General features: G+C 44.2%; 1 protein-coding gene across 5 annotated transcripts in view; it reads right to left on the bottom strand.

The window, feature by feature from the left end:
• The window catches only part of UIMC1 (ubiquitin interaction motif containing 1), a 2,105,680-nt gene that overhangs the window by 850,204 nt on the left and 1,241,733 nt on the right, over nucleotides 1-13,743 (bottom strand). For all 5 annotated transcript variants that reach the window (XM_044069293.1, XM_044069294.1, XM_044069292.1 and 2 more), the window contains one exon: nucleotides 2,857-3,055. In XM_044069293.1, coding sequence (XP_043925228.1) covers nucleotides 2,857-3,055 — 199 coding nt within the window. The remainder of the gene's footprint in view (nucleotides 1-2,856; nucleotides 3,056-13,743) is intronic.

The following is a 13,743-nucleotide window of genomic DNA, read 5'->3' as shown; positions in this document are numbered from 1 at the left end:
TAAGTCCTCTGTAGAAAGGTTGAACTGTCAATTTTTGAGTGTTGTACATCCGCAAGGTCAGTCTGATTGTCCTCCTGGTTGCTGGTCTGTGATGCAGCAGTGACTAAGGCTGCAATCATCTCTGCTTTAGTCAGGTTGGCATGCACCAGTCCTTTGACTTGGCACATCTCAACCACCTGGCTCATTATCAGCTTGCCATACCCACCTGCTGACATCCTTGCCTGCTCTCCCTGACTAACTATGCTAACAAAAAATAAATACAACTATTGTGATGTGAAACTCTGAATGTTCTCTGTGTGACTGATTGAGAGTACAAACGTCTTCCTTCCTTACTGAAAACTGTTTACAGGTTACAGAAGTTCAATATCCACACCACTGAATCCTAATATGTGAATATCCCACCACTGCCAACCAATATATGTGATGCCCCACAGCTGGCCCAGTAATCAAAAAGCCTCACTAGCACCACTGGGGAAAGTACATGGGAAGATGACAGGTACAAACACAGTATTTTCAGGTGCAACTCCCTACATTAAGTGCAATTTCTCTTAAGAGCACACAGACACCACAGTCAGTCAGGGGTTGGTTTCTCCATCTTTCTCCAGATCCTCAAGAAGACTCCCCACTGGCACAGCTATAGAGTTGAGATCTCAGCTGACTGGCCAAGTCGAGACCTCCAACACTCTCTCTCTGTCCAACTAGCTCGTCGTGTCCTTTCCCAAATAGCTGACACACACACACACTTGGAGATCTGTTTTACATATACACACACCTGGGAACGGCTGGCACAGGTTTACTAGCTATGCCCCCTTCTGCCAAGACTATAAGGTTGTTATTACTGCCACCAGCCACCTCTTTATCAGCTACTTTAAGGCCCTTAACAAAGGGTGTACAATCTTACTGTGTAATGTTACTATCAATACAAATGGTAGTCTGATTAAGAGCAAGGTTGTTACGTGTGGCCTACTCAGTGTCACCAAATAGATATGCAGGTACTCTCAGAACTTAAGTATGTCTCACAAATATCAGTCACAATGAAAAGTTTAAATATATTTAATAATAAATAATAAAAGAACAAGAAAATACTCATTATATAATCACAGTAACATCACAGTTCAAAATCCCAGGAAATATTTACAACATTGCAGGACAGTCTCAAATAAAGAAAATCATCTAAATTAAGCTTTGCTATATTCCTGACTATATCTAGAAAATTACTACAGCCTAGTTACTTTACTTACAGAGCAAGCAAGGCAGATGTGGTGAGTGGGTTTTCAAGATGATGTTAGGTCAAAGAAAAATATAGAATACTCAATCTCTCTAAGAGAGTTCTTAAATTAATATCTCAAATATTACTGCTGGGATAGCTTGCAGAATGACATAAAATTTTGTCCTCTGACTCGATCCCAGGTAAAACTCCCCACTGATGCAGCTGTTAGCATTTAGCACCTACTTGTGAAAATACACAGACAAGGCTCGTCTTAGATCTAAGGCAGATCCTGGAAGTCATAAAACAATAAAAATATTTCCAAGACAATACAGTGAACCTCTAGTTCTAGACATTGTGTCTGTTACTGCACTGAAAGACAACATCCTTTTATTACGCGGCTATAAAGTAATTTAATTTCAGATATTTTTTCTGAAGTTAACCTCTGGTGTACCAGTTTCCATTGTTAAAATATATACAGCTAAACAGTTACAATAGTGCAGGTACATTTCTGTTCTAATCCAGTAGGATACACTGTGGTTACATCTCTAAACTCAGTACTTTGTAAAATACTTTTTCAACACACACTTCTGCACCAGCAGTTTCATATACACACAACATGCAGTTCTAATACACTTGTAACACAAGCATCTTACATGAAGCATGTTGACATTCTCAAATGAGACAACCATTTACAAAATTCCAGACAGCTGTCCTGGCAGTATCGTCTTTAGTTACACTTTGATATAAATCATGTTAATATTCACAAATGACATACAATTATTTACAAAATTCCAGATAGCTGGGCTGGCAGTATCTCCTTTCGTGACAGAGCCAGAAAAGGTGCCCGATTCCTGGGAAAGTCTTGCAGCAATAGTCAGTAAAACAGGTAGTTAAAAAGGTTAACTTATCCCCCATTAAAATACAGTAAAAAAACATTTTAAACACTTACCCTGGCCCCAGAATGCACATCAACATCAGTTTCTTCTGTATAAAAGTGGTTTAAATTAAGTTTTAACCGTTTTTAAAGTAAAAGTAATGCTCCCATATAAAAGTGAAATCACATGACAGTCAAAAGCACCTTTTCCTTCCTTAAATATTTAAGTTTCACAAAAAAGCAAGTTTTCTGTTATAAAAAAGTCAGGTGGTAGTTTTTTCTCACCCAAAGGGGATTTATCAGCCCAGCAATGGAAGTGTTAGCTGAATGTTAATCCTGGAAATGCTACAGAGGAGCTCTCTCTTCGGTGGCAGGAAAGTTTTGAAGGACTTCACATCCACATCTGACTAATGATTTGGGCAAGTGGAGGCTGCCATGAAAGCTTTGGAAGCTGGTCGGATGTTGTATATTTACCAGGTAGAACCCATATTGCTTAGGCTACTCTATTACTTATCAAATAAACATTTACAAGGGACCACTAAGCTGTAAAAGTTTGTTGCCTGCCAACACATCACATGTACATTTTAAATGCTATGCTTTAATGGCAATATTACATCAGAAAAAACATATGGCCATGAAACTACACACACTGACAGGACAAATTTGTGCTCCTTAAAAAATACTAAGTTGCAATTTGGGGCTGCCTTGTTTTCAAAAGGGAAGCTAGTTCAAACTGTAACTTAGCATTTGCACTTCAAAGAAAAACAAATACCTGAGTTTTCTTCAATGTATTCTTGTTCACCAATATCGCTGCAGTTTGCAGCATGTACCTCGATCTTTGCCAGTGGAAAGTTCCTACCACAGAGAGGGCACTCCACACATTCTTCCATTGGATTACTGCCTTCTGTAATGTCTACAGCATTACCATCATCATTATCACAACGATCTGTAATGGCTACATTTGCAGAAGTCTGTGGAGGAAAGAAAATCCATGTTGACACAAAGTTTTAATAACAAAACTGACCATTTGTCTTCCAAAAGATGTAGGGATCATAAAAAGATGAAGGGGTGAGAAAATGACTTCATATACCACTATTAAAAAGGCTACTGTTAAATAAATGCTAATTCTCAGGTATCCATGTCTTGAAAGCAAAACATTCTAACAGTTCAAGAAACTAGGTGCAGAAATCTTGCATCATATACTATCACAAGTGGATCATACAATCTACCTACATAGTACCCAAAGACCTAGCAACTGCAGAAATAAACTGAGAAAACAGTCAAGTAGTTAGCAATTCCAGAGCCCCACCTTGCATACCGTGTAACTCCTAGCAAGCCACTAAGCTGACTCCTCCTATTGACTTTCCCTTAAAGACAAACAACTGAAATCACTGGCTTTAAAGTTTCACTTGCCTCACACTACAAAAATAAATGTTTCACTTACCTCGTACTAAAAAAATAGTTGGATTTATCAATGTTCACACCATCCTGGCTAATTTATCCTACAGGACTATACTCCCATTCACCATCATTCTATTTAAAACCATCATATAACCTCTACTATTTGTACACAACTACTCAACTAGTGGTTTGTGAAGATTTAATACTACTTATCTTGATTTTGATTTTAGTATATCACTACCATGAATTTTTTTTAATATTCTATAGAATATTTCCTAAATTAAATCAAATATGATCTCCCTAAATGCTCACACTGTGAACATGTGTGTAAGTACTATGTACACTGTTTTAATTTGTGGAACATTTCTCCCCAAGCCTTTAATGAAAATGGTGAATTTACTCTCCCAGTCAGAATTTCCTGGTGAACAAAAGTAAGCAGAAAAATAAGGGGTAACACTGTCAGCATCCTTTCTAATCTAAGAGGTAATGTGCATTACAAATGACAGTCAGGAGACACAGAGGAAAAGTAAAACAATGATGGGAGATAATATGTCCCTCAAACACTTCAACATTCTATGTTTAGTGCACCAACGCAGACAAATATGCTACTACAAAGTCTAAAGATCTATAGTGACAGAACAACTTGCAAAACACATACGCTAGGGTAAGAGTCAACGTAGGACAGCATCTTTTGTAACTAGTCAGAATCAGCTGGAATGTTATAGCCAGTTCTCTAGCACAAAGAATTTTTTTAATAGTCCCACTTAAAAAAAAAAAAAAAAAAAAAAAAAAAAACTGACTACACATACTGCCCCTTGTATGTACTCAACAGAACTGTTAACATCATGAATCATATTTTCCAAAATATAACACAAACTTGATAAATACGCCAAATAAAAACTGTGTAGGTGCGGATATCTTTGAAAAAGGCTCCTGTTCTTGATATGAAAGTACAGCCTTAGTCCTGCAGATCCAGCCTGTTTGCGGATGTATTGCCTTATTCTCTCAGGTGACGTCTGGACAAGAGCCGACTAATTCCAACAAGGAAAGGTCCTAACGGCCTTGTATGGAGTTTATTCCCATGTTGGGTGACCACTGTTACTGTTCCTGGTGTAAGCAGGACCTGGAATCAAGGCTTACTGTCCATATGTGCCAGCACACGGTCATTCCGATGAACCCGCTCAAGGCTGAAGATGCCTAAGATAGCCTCTAGAAAGGCTGAAAGCTCTGTTTACCCTGAAAAGATAGCCTTTAGAAAGGCTCAGAGTACTCTGATCAGATCCTTCATACTAGCTCCTTCATGCTACAAACCCCCAGCCCTCTCTGGGCCGTAAAATGTCTGTAGAATCTGGGCTTACTGCCGACATATACCAGCTCATGGCTACTCCAATGTTCCTGCTTATGGCTGGGGGTGCTTTAACACTGGCTATCAGCGGTTCTGTTGAGGAGCCTTTAGAAAGGCTATGTTAAGAAGCCTTTAAAAAGGCTGTCAGATCCTGTGTGCCCGTAGGCAGCAGAAAGCTCTAACTCAATAGCCTGTAGAAAGGCTGAAAGCTCTGATTACCCAAATGTAATAGCCTTTAGAAAGGCTCAGAGCTCTCCGACAAGATCCTTTGTGCTTAAAAAACAAATAACTCGGGGACGTAATGTATCAGTATCCAAATTTGGACTAAGCCCCTACACTGGAACAAGTAAGACTAGACAAGACTAAAACTAAACATGAAACTTGCAATCAAACAGAAAAGGATTACACAAGGAAACAAGACCAGAAAAAATGCTGTAATACAAAGGCGAGTGGGTGTCTATTGAGAGAGAACCGGTGTCGCCTATCGCTGGAAAAAAGAACAAAACCCACATCCACGGTTCAAAACCAAGCTTACTGTTGTCGGTCCAAGTACCATCAAGGCGTAGTTCCAAGGAAAAGGCTCAGCATGCTCCTATATTTTTACAGCTAGTGTGGGGGAGTGTCATAGTTGACCAGAGGTGGAGTTGTGTTCCTTAAATGTGATTGGTCCTGACCTAGTGACGACATCCCTTACAGAGTTCATAATCATTATTTGTTAGCGTAGCGGTTATTATGCTGGTGTAAACATCCTATAGCTCGTACTCGATAGGTCAAGAAGCAGAACATGTTAAAAAGCGTAAAACATAAACCATAAATATGGTGTAACAGAGCATAGCCATGAAAATATAAATAAATACAGAAAATAGCCGTAACTGTGGAAAATAAAAAATACAAATAAAAACCATCAAAAAAAGTAAAAATACAAATAAAGAAAACACATGGAGGAAATGAGTACGTGAACAGACTATGGGCAGTGGATAATCTGAATAAAATGGTCGGAATGAAGAGGAGTGGGGTGGGGGGGGGGTGCATGTGGCAGGAGAAGCAGAACAGGGTGAAAAGAGCCTGGAAATACATACAAGAATGAAAAAAAAGTACTGACAAAGACTACTGAAAAAAATAAATACAGAGTGGAGCCCACCCAGAGCCATCAAGGGATGTCCCTAAGGGAGTGTAATTCTGTCGCGGGAGAGAGAGAACAGTGGTATGGTGGGGGGAAGCCCAATAACAGAAAAATAATAAGGCTAGCTCGTGGTACTAGAAGGAGGTGAGAAAGCTGGCCAGACGAGGAAAGCAGACTAAGGGCAACGGAGCGGAGTGTAGTCGAGGAGGACGGGTGTACACTCAAAAGGAAGCCTGGAAGTAGGCTACGCTTTTTGCCAAAGCTTCGTCAGGATGGCTAAAGACGAACACAAATAAAATATGTTCAAAGGAAGAGCAGCTGTGTGAGTGTACTCACTAAAAGAGATGATGTTCTTACGTAACAGTGACTGCTACAATTCTATTCTTTGTCAATGGAAATTATCTGCAGGTGCGCATCTGCCCTCCTGGCCTGACCTCAAGAAAGCACCATTATGTAAGAACTTAGCGTAACAGTAGTTATCCTACTTGTCACTGTTGCAGTACTCTTTACTACACGGATATCCTGTGGAGGGTAGCCATACATCCAGCTAACATTCCAAAATTTGGGCCCCTCCATGCCGTGTACATCAGATGACTGTTCTACATTTGAAGCACAAGGTACATAAAATGAAGTACGACTGCCAAACCCTCCGAAATGAACTGTCCCAAAAGAAAAGGAGCAGCAAATGAAGAAAAAAGGAACATGGTACATGTACTGCCAGAAAAAGGAAAAGTAGTTCCTTGACCAAAGAATAGAAAGAAACCCCCCACAGCGGTAAGGAGGAAAGGACAGAAAACTAACAGTGACAAGTAGGACACCTGCTGTTAGTATAGTTGTGTAAGAACTTACAGTATACGTTCTTCCTTAGTCACTGCTTCAGTATTCCATATTATAGTAAGAGTACTAAATCTACTGAAAAGAAAGGGTGGAGAAGAAGGAAATGAGGAACCCTCCAAAAAATGAAGGCTAGTCAAAGTAAAAACTGCTCTGGTCTTGAAAACACATCCAACTTGTACTGCTTTGTAAAAGTAGACAGAGAAGACCAAGTGACAGCCTCCAGAATTGAACTAGCATTGACAACTTAAAACTAAAGCCCCAGAAGAGGCAACCACCCTAGCAGAATGAGCTCAAATGGAAGTATGAAGCTGTTTTTCATGAAAAGTGTAACAAAAGAAAATGGCTTTAGAAATCCAAGAAGAAAATTGTTTAGAAACTGTCAAACCCAATTTCTTGCCCTGAAAAGAAATAATTGCTCAGATTTCCTAATCCCTTTAGTCTTATCTAAATAATAGCCAAGTTGTCTATGCAAATCCAAAGAATGGAGAATCCTCTTACTGCTATTTTATGCAGAAGGAAAGAAAGAAGGAAGATGGATGGTCTGATTCAAAGATGCATCATTAACTATCTTAGTCATAAAAGCAAGGTTAGTTTGAAGATATACTCTGTCCCTGTGGAAAACTAGGGAGAGGAATGGCCTTAAGAGCCTGAAAGGCAAAGACTCTTGCCAGAGGTCAGACACACCAGCAACACATTTTTTCCAGGTACACAATTATAAAGTGGAAGCAGCTGCAGGTTCATAAGGTGGCTGAGTTAATTTTTCAAGAACACAGATCAGGTGCCAAGGAGAACAAATGGGTTTTTTGCCTAACATGAAGGTTGCATTTTCAAAAATATCTGACCTCAAATCTAGAAAGTGCTGGATGTAGAGGTAGACAAGCTAAAACAGTAAACAAATCAGCTTTAACTGAAACATATGCCAAACCAGAATCGAGCATCTCATATAAATAGGAATGAACAGTACCAATACCAGAGGGTAATGTTCATTGTTGTGACACCAAGAAAATATTTTCCACTTAGCAACATAAGATTTTATAGCAGTGGGTTTTCTTGCCTTCTGCAAAAGGGAAGTATGTGCTCAGAAAAATAATGCTCACAAAGAATCAAAACTCAACACTCAAAGTGATAAGTTGAGAAAATGAGTGAAAATTAGAGAGATCTTGTCCTGTGTGAATAGATCCAAACTGTGAGGTAATTTGTGATGACTGTCCCTGACCAGGTGAAAAAGAAGGGGAAACCAGTGGTGCCAAGCCCAAAGAGAATCACCAAAATTTTCAGCCTGTCCAACATGATCTCGTGTAGGATCTTTGTTAACAGTGAAGAGATGAGAATATATATAGGTACATGCCATCCAATTTCTAAGCAAGAGGACTTGGCACTCTGGAACGTAACTTGGGGAGATGTCTGCTCTGGGGGAAGGCAAACAGATCTACTTGAGCAGTATTCTACCGATGAACAATGTCCAGGAAAATCTGTCAGTATAAAAAGAAGTTATGTACTCACCATAACGTTCCATCTGAGTAGGTAACTTCATTTGTCAGCAACCTGTGGGTATCGGATCTGACCTGGATCTGAGCCGGCAGCTTTCCAAGCTAGAGATCCGAGCTCCAAGCTCCTCCCCCTTACACATAATACCCTGTGACCTCCTTCCAATCCTCAGATCGCGTTTGCCCATCTATATAACCTCACAACCACAAAACGACAACCTGAAAAACCCTAACCTAAGGATTAACAAAGGACTTGATAAACCATCCTAGGGTCCAGGTAATCAAAGAACCAGTTTAAGGGGAAGGTGGGAGGGTCGGCTGCTGACAAATGAAGTTACCTACTCAGATGGAATGTTATGGTGAGTACATAACTTCTTTATCTGTAGTAGTTAACTTCATTTGGTCATCAACCTGTGGGACAGAGTCCCCAGCTACCAAAAACTTGGGAGGTCCTCAAGGAAGGATATTCCCGGAGCACTGCAGAGCCAAAAGCCACCCTTCCTCTGGACACTAAATCCAATTTATAGCGAGAGATAAAGGTATGAGAGGGATGCCCAAGTAGCTGCAGAACAAATGTCATCCAAAGAAACTCTAGACCAGAATGCAGCAGATGTAGCCATAGAGCGAGTAGAATGAGCATGAACCCCTACAGGCTCTGGTAGGCCAGATAGTTTGTATGCGAGCAGAATACAATTAGAAATCCATCTGGCTAGAGTCACCTTCGAAACTGGCTTACCCAAGAAGGGTTTTGCAAAGGAAACAAAAAGCTGATCAGACTTGCGGAAAGCAGCTGTTCTGTGTAAATAAAAGCATAACTGTCTATGAACGTCTAACAAATGAAGTTTGTACTCCCCTTTGTTTTGATAGTTAGGGAAAAAAACTGGGATATTAATGGACTGAATGATGTTCGCCTCCTAATAGGAGGTCTCAAGGGAAACGTACCTTTCAGAAAAGTCATACAAATCCTGGTGGAAGTGAGGGGATTGAGATGGTCTCCAATGTGAAATTGGGAGATGGCAGTCATTTGAACCTTTACAGTAGAAGAACTGGCCCCTTGCTGAAAAATATGAGATAAAAAATCGAGCACTGCTGGGATGGAAGCAGTGAAAGGGTCTAAATTCCTATGAGACACCCAAATGGAAAACCACTTCCATTTACTATTGTAAACCTTCCTGGTAGAAGGCTTATGTGCCGCTACCAGGATAGATCTAACTGCGGACGAGATACCGGTAGTTCTAGCAACTAATGGAACTGGATCAGCCAAGCTGAGAGCTTGAGATCGACCAGATTCGGGGGGGTTCCAATCCCAAAGGATGAGATATCAGATCCGGGATGGGATCAAAGATCCAGAGAGGAGCTATAAGATGAGACCGTAGACACGGGAACCAGGCTTAATGAGGCCAGAATGGGGTTATGAGGATAATCGTGTTCCCCAACCGACGAGCTTGCTGTAAGAATTTTGTCATCAACGGAAGAGGAGGATAAGCATAAAAAAGACTGAGTGGCCAAGCATGGACTAGAGCATCTCTTGGGGCTTCCCCCAGAGGAGGGATTAGAGTGAAAAACTCACTGCACTTCACGTTGGAAGGCGACGTGAAGAGATCGCAGCAAGGCTGACCCCACTTGCGGAAGATCTGTTTCGCTACTAAAGGATTCAGAGACCACTCGTAGGGCGAGAGGATAGTTCAACTCAGTTTGTCTGCTGGGATGTTCCTTGCTAACAGAAAACGGTTGGTGGATATCGCCCAATCCCAAACTCTCATGGCCACTCGGCAAAGAGGGTAAGACCTGGTTCCCCCGTTTGTTGATATACCAGACCACTGACATGTTGTCTAACTGAATTGCAATACTCCCTGGAGGGAGAAAGGCATGAAAGGCTTGCAACGCTAGAAGAACCACCCTCATCTCTAGTACATTTATATGCAGAACGGTCTCTGTCTGAGTCCACGTACCTTGGACAGTTCTGCCCATGTAATGCCCCCCCCACCCAAGGCGGGAAGCGTCCGTGGTCACCGTGGCTTGGGGTTGTGGAATAACAAATGGTCATCCTTCCCGAAGCTCTTGAGATTGGAGCCACATGAGGGAATTTCTGCAAACTCTGCTGATAGGAATCGGTAAGTCCAACAGGTGGTGAAGGATGGACCACTGAACCTGCAAAGTCTACTGGAGAACCCTCATGTGCAAGCGAGCTAAGGGAGTGAGATTGATTGCTGCTGCCATGGACCCTAAAGCTCTCAGGACTAACTCCGACGACGGGGCAGGTGAGTGAAGAAGGGCTAGAATGTGTAGGGTCAAACTGCGAAGTCTGTCTGATGTCAAGAAGGCCTTGGTCTGAAGCGTGTCTATTCTGGCCCCTATGAACTCCAAGATTTGATCTGGTTGAAGGGATGATTTCTTGAAGTTTATGGTGATCCCCAATTGGGATGCTAATAGTAGGAAGCAATCCCTGGCTAAGCAGAGTAGATGCCTGGTGGGGGCAGTAAGGAGCCAGTTGTCTAGAGGAAAAACCTGTATTCCCTGAAGTCTCAGGTGGGCTGCTACAACTGCCATGACCTTGGTGAACACCCTGGGGGCTGTGGTGAGGCCGAAGGGTAGGATCCTGAACTGGTAATGACTGGACCCTAGCAGAAAGTGGAGGAATCTCCTGGATCGTCTGTCCATGAGAATATGATAGTATGCATCCTTGAGGTCTATGGAGCACATCCAGTCCTTCTCCTGCAAAAGGGGCAGGATGGATTGAAGCGTGAACATCCGGAATTTCTCCTTGGCAATGAAGAGGATCATGGTTAAAAGGTCGAGAATCGGCCTTAAGTCCCCCATCTTCTTTGGCACCAAAAAGAGCCTGGAGTAATTGCCTAATCCGGACTGGCCTGGGGGGACATGCCAGATGGCTCTTTTTCTAGAAGCTTTTTTATCTCTAAAGCTGCAGCCTCCCTCTGACTGAGTGGTACACCGGGGAGGTGCCTCGACTGAGGAGGTTGGTTTATGAAAGGGATTGAGTAACCTCTGGATATTATTCGAAGCACCCAGCGATCTGTTGTGATGGACTCTCATTGAGCCAGGTGCTTCGAAAAATGCCCCCAGACTGCCTCCAGAGAGGAGCAGTCGGGAAACCCCTCATGGCTGCTGCGTGGGTCGGTCAGAAAAAGGTTCCCGAGACTCAAAATTTTTCGGCCCCCCCCTCTGCCTCTGGGCCGGATTCACCTTGTCCCCCCCCCCCACCTCTGAAGGATGAAGGGTCCGGAGAGTAACGGGACTGCTGAGACTTCTGGAACCACATCTTCTTTTGTCCTCTCTGGTTCCTGGAAAAGGACCTTTGAACAGCCGAGAAGCGGATTCCGACAGCAGACAGCGCCTTCCCGTCTTTCTTGCTCTGAACCAATGTGTCACAGATGGTCTTCCCGAACAGGGTAGAACCGAAGGGTGCATTCGCAAAGGACGCCTTGAAAGGTTCTGAAAAGTCACAAAGCCGGAGCCAGGCGTGATTCCTTAAAGTGATGCCGGACCCGCTGGCTCTAGCGGCTCCTTCCATGGCATAGAAAAGTAGCCACATAGATGTGTTTGATACAGATTTCAGAGTGGCCATGTGAGTTGAGAAGGTCCGTTTGTCCTCTGTCGACATGGACTCAGGGGGAGACTCAGCGTATTCTTTCACCAGATCCCGCTGAAGTCTAATTACATGTACCAAATAATTCAGCGCCCTTATGGAAAAGGTAGCTGAAGCAAACATCCACTTCCCGATACGATCCATCGTCTGATACTCTATCATGGGGATGGATCGATGAACTATCCTGAACAAGTTCCTTCTTGGTGGCTGCCGCCACCACCATGGCATCTACCGGGGAGCCCTTACTCCAAGCCGTCCTATCCGCGGGGGGACTAAAAATCCTATCTGGTCTCCTGGGGATTGGCTCTACAGTATCCGGTTCCTTCCATGCCCTGGTAGTGATGAGGTCAACCAGGGGGTTGGCCGGAGAGGACACCCAAGAGGTAGATGGGCCTGCGTTGAATGCCTCCAGGAATACCAACTCGTCCGAGGAAGGTTTTTGGGCTGACCACCCCCCCCCTTTTGGTGAAGCATTTCCATAATGTCTCCAAAGGAGACGTCTTTGGGGGGGGTGACCTGGGGGAACCTTCCCCTTCCTCCAAATCGGTGTCCTCCGTGAGGGACTCAGGGGAGTCCAAGTGCCTCCTCTTACACTTACGTTTGTGAGGGACCTCCTCGGTGGGGCTGTCCGAGGAGGGTTCACCAACAGGGTCAAGTTCCGCCAGTGAAATGGGCTGGGGCATCAACGCAGGCTGTCCCTGGGACTGGATGATGGAAGACAAGCCCAGCTGCAAGGGAGTGGGGCAAGATCCCGAAGAAAGAGTAGGGGGTCTCGAACCTCTCGAGAGAACCCTCTCTACCACGTCAAAAGCCGAGGGTGAACCAATCTCTCTGTGGTTAACACCCTCGGATCCGGCGTGGGGATCGGCATCGGAGCTGAAGCGCTCGGACCCGAGAGGGAAGTGTGCTCCGACTGAAACAGAGCCTAAGACACACTGGCCCCCTCGGATCCGACGCACGGCTCTCGGCCCCGAGAGCTTGGATCCGAAAAGGGATCCAACAAACTCAAGGGCATGGCCGGCATCGAGGTAGCGATAACCATCAGCACAGACTCCCTGACTCAGAGACTCCTCGGATCCGAAACCCGATAGTGGATCGGAGAAGGAGCTATCGGGGCAAAACGTGGAGCTGAACTCCCTTCCCCAGAGGGGGGGAGGCAGCAACACTCCTATCTGCAATTGGATTTGGAGAAAGAGACGCATCATCCAGTCCTTATTAGCGTCGGAGAGGCAACGGGTTGACTTTGAAGAGGCCGCCGAAGCTGGCCAGGAGGGCCACCGTGACGACCTCAAAGATGACCGGGCCTCCTCCTCTGGCTCCGGGGAGAAGCGTGGAGAATGGAGCCAAGGGGAGGAAGGCCCGGGGACCTTCTGGGGCGACGAGAGCACTTTGGCAGACGGGGCCGAGGGGTCTGAGTTGGCACACCGCTTGTGGCTTCTGTGCCTCTCTTTGTCTCTCTCTTTCTCCCTCTCTCTCTGTCTTCTCTTTCTTATCTATTTTAGATTCACTCTCTCCCTGGGAAGAGGTGGGAGGTTGAGTCCCAGCCAGGGGAGGGGGGACAGCAGGCTGAGCAGCCACGGCTGTAGCCACCGAGGGAGAGGCGGAAGAAGTCGATTCCATGGGTAGGAGACCAGCCAGAATCAGCTTATTCCTCCTATCCCTCAGGGCCTGGGGGTTAAAGGCTGCACAAATCTGGCAGCCTGAGGTCAGATGAGGTACCCCAGGCAGAGGACGCACTGTGTGTGGCCATCCACTGGGGATAGCTTATGGCCACACTCAGTGCACTTAGAAAAAATGGCCTTTGGGGCCTCGGCCATGATTCCTAGATAAACGACACACACACGCCCCACACAAACACC

This window comes from Protopterus annectens, chromosome 4.part0 (genome assembly GCF_019279795.1).
Source record: "Protopterus annectens isolate FY-2018-M chromosome 4.part0, PAN1.0, whole genome shotgun sequence".
NCBI classification, from domain to species: domain Eukaryota; kingdom Metazoa; phylum Chordata; order Ceratodontiformes; family Protopteridae; genus Protopterus; species Protopterus annectens.
This window is presented reverse-complemented; position numbering and strand designations above follow the sequence as displayed.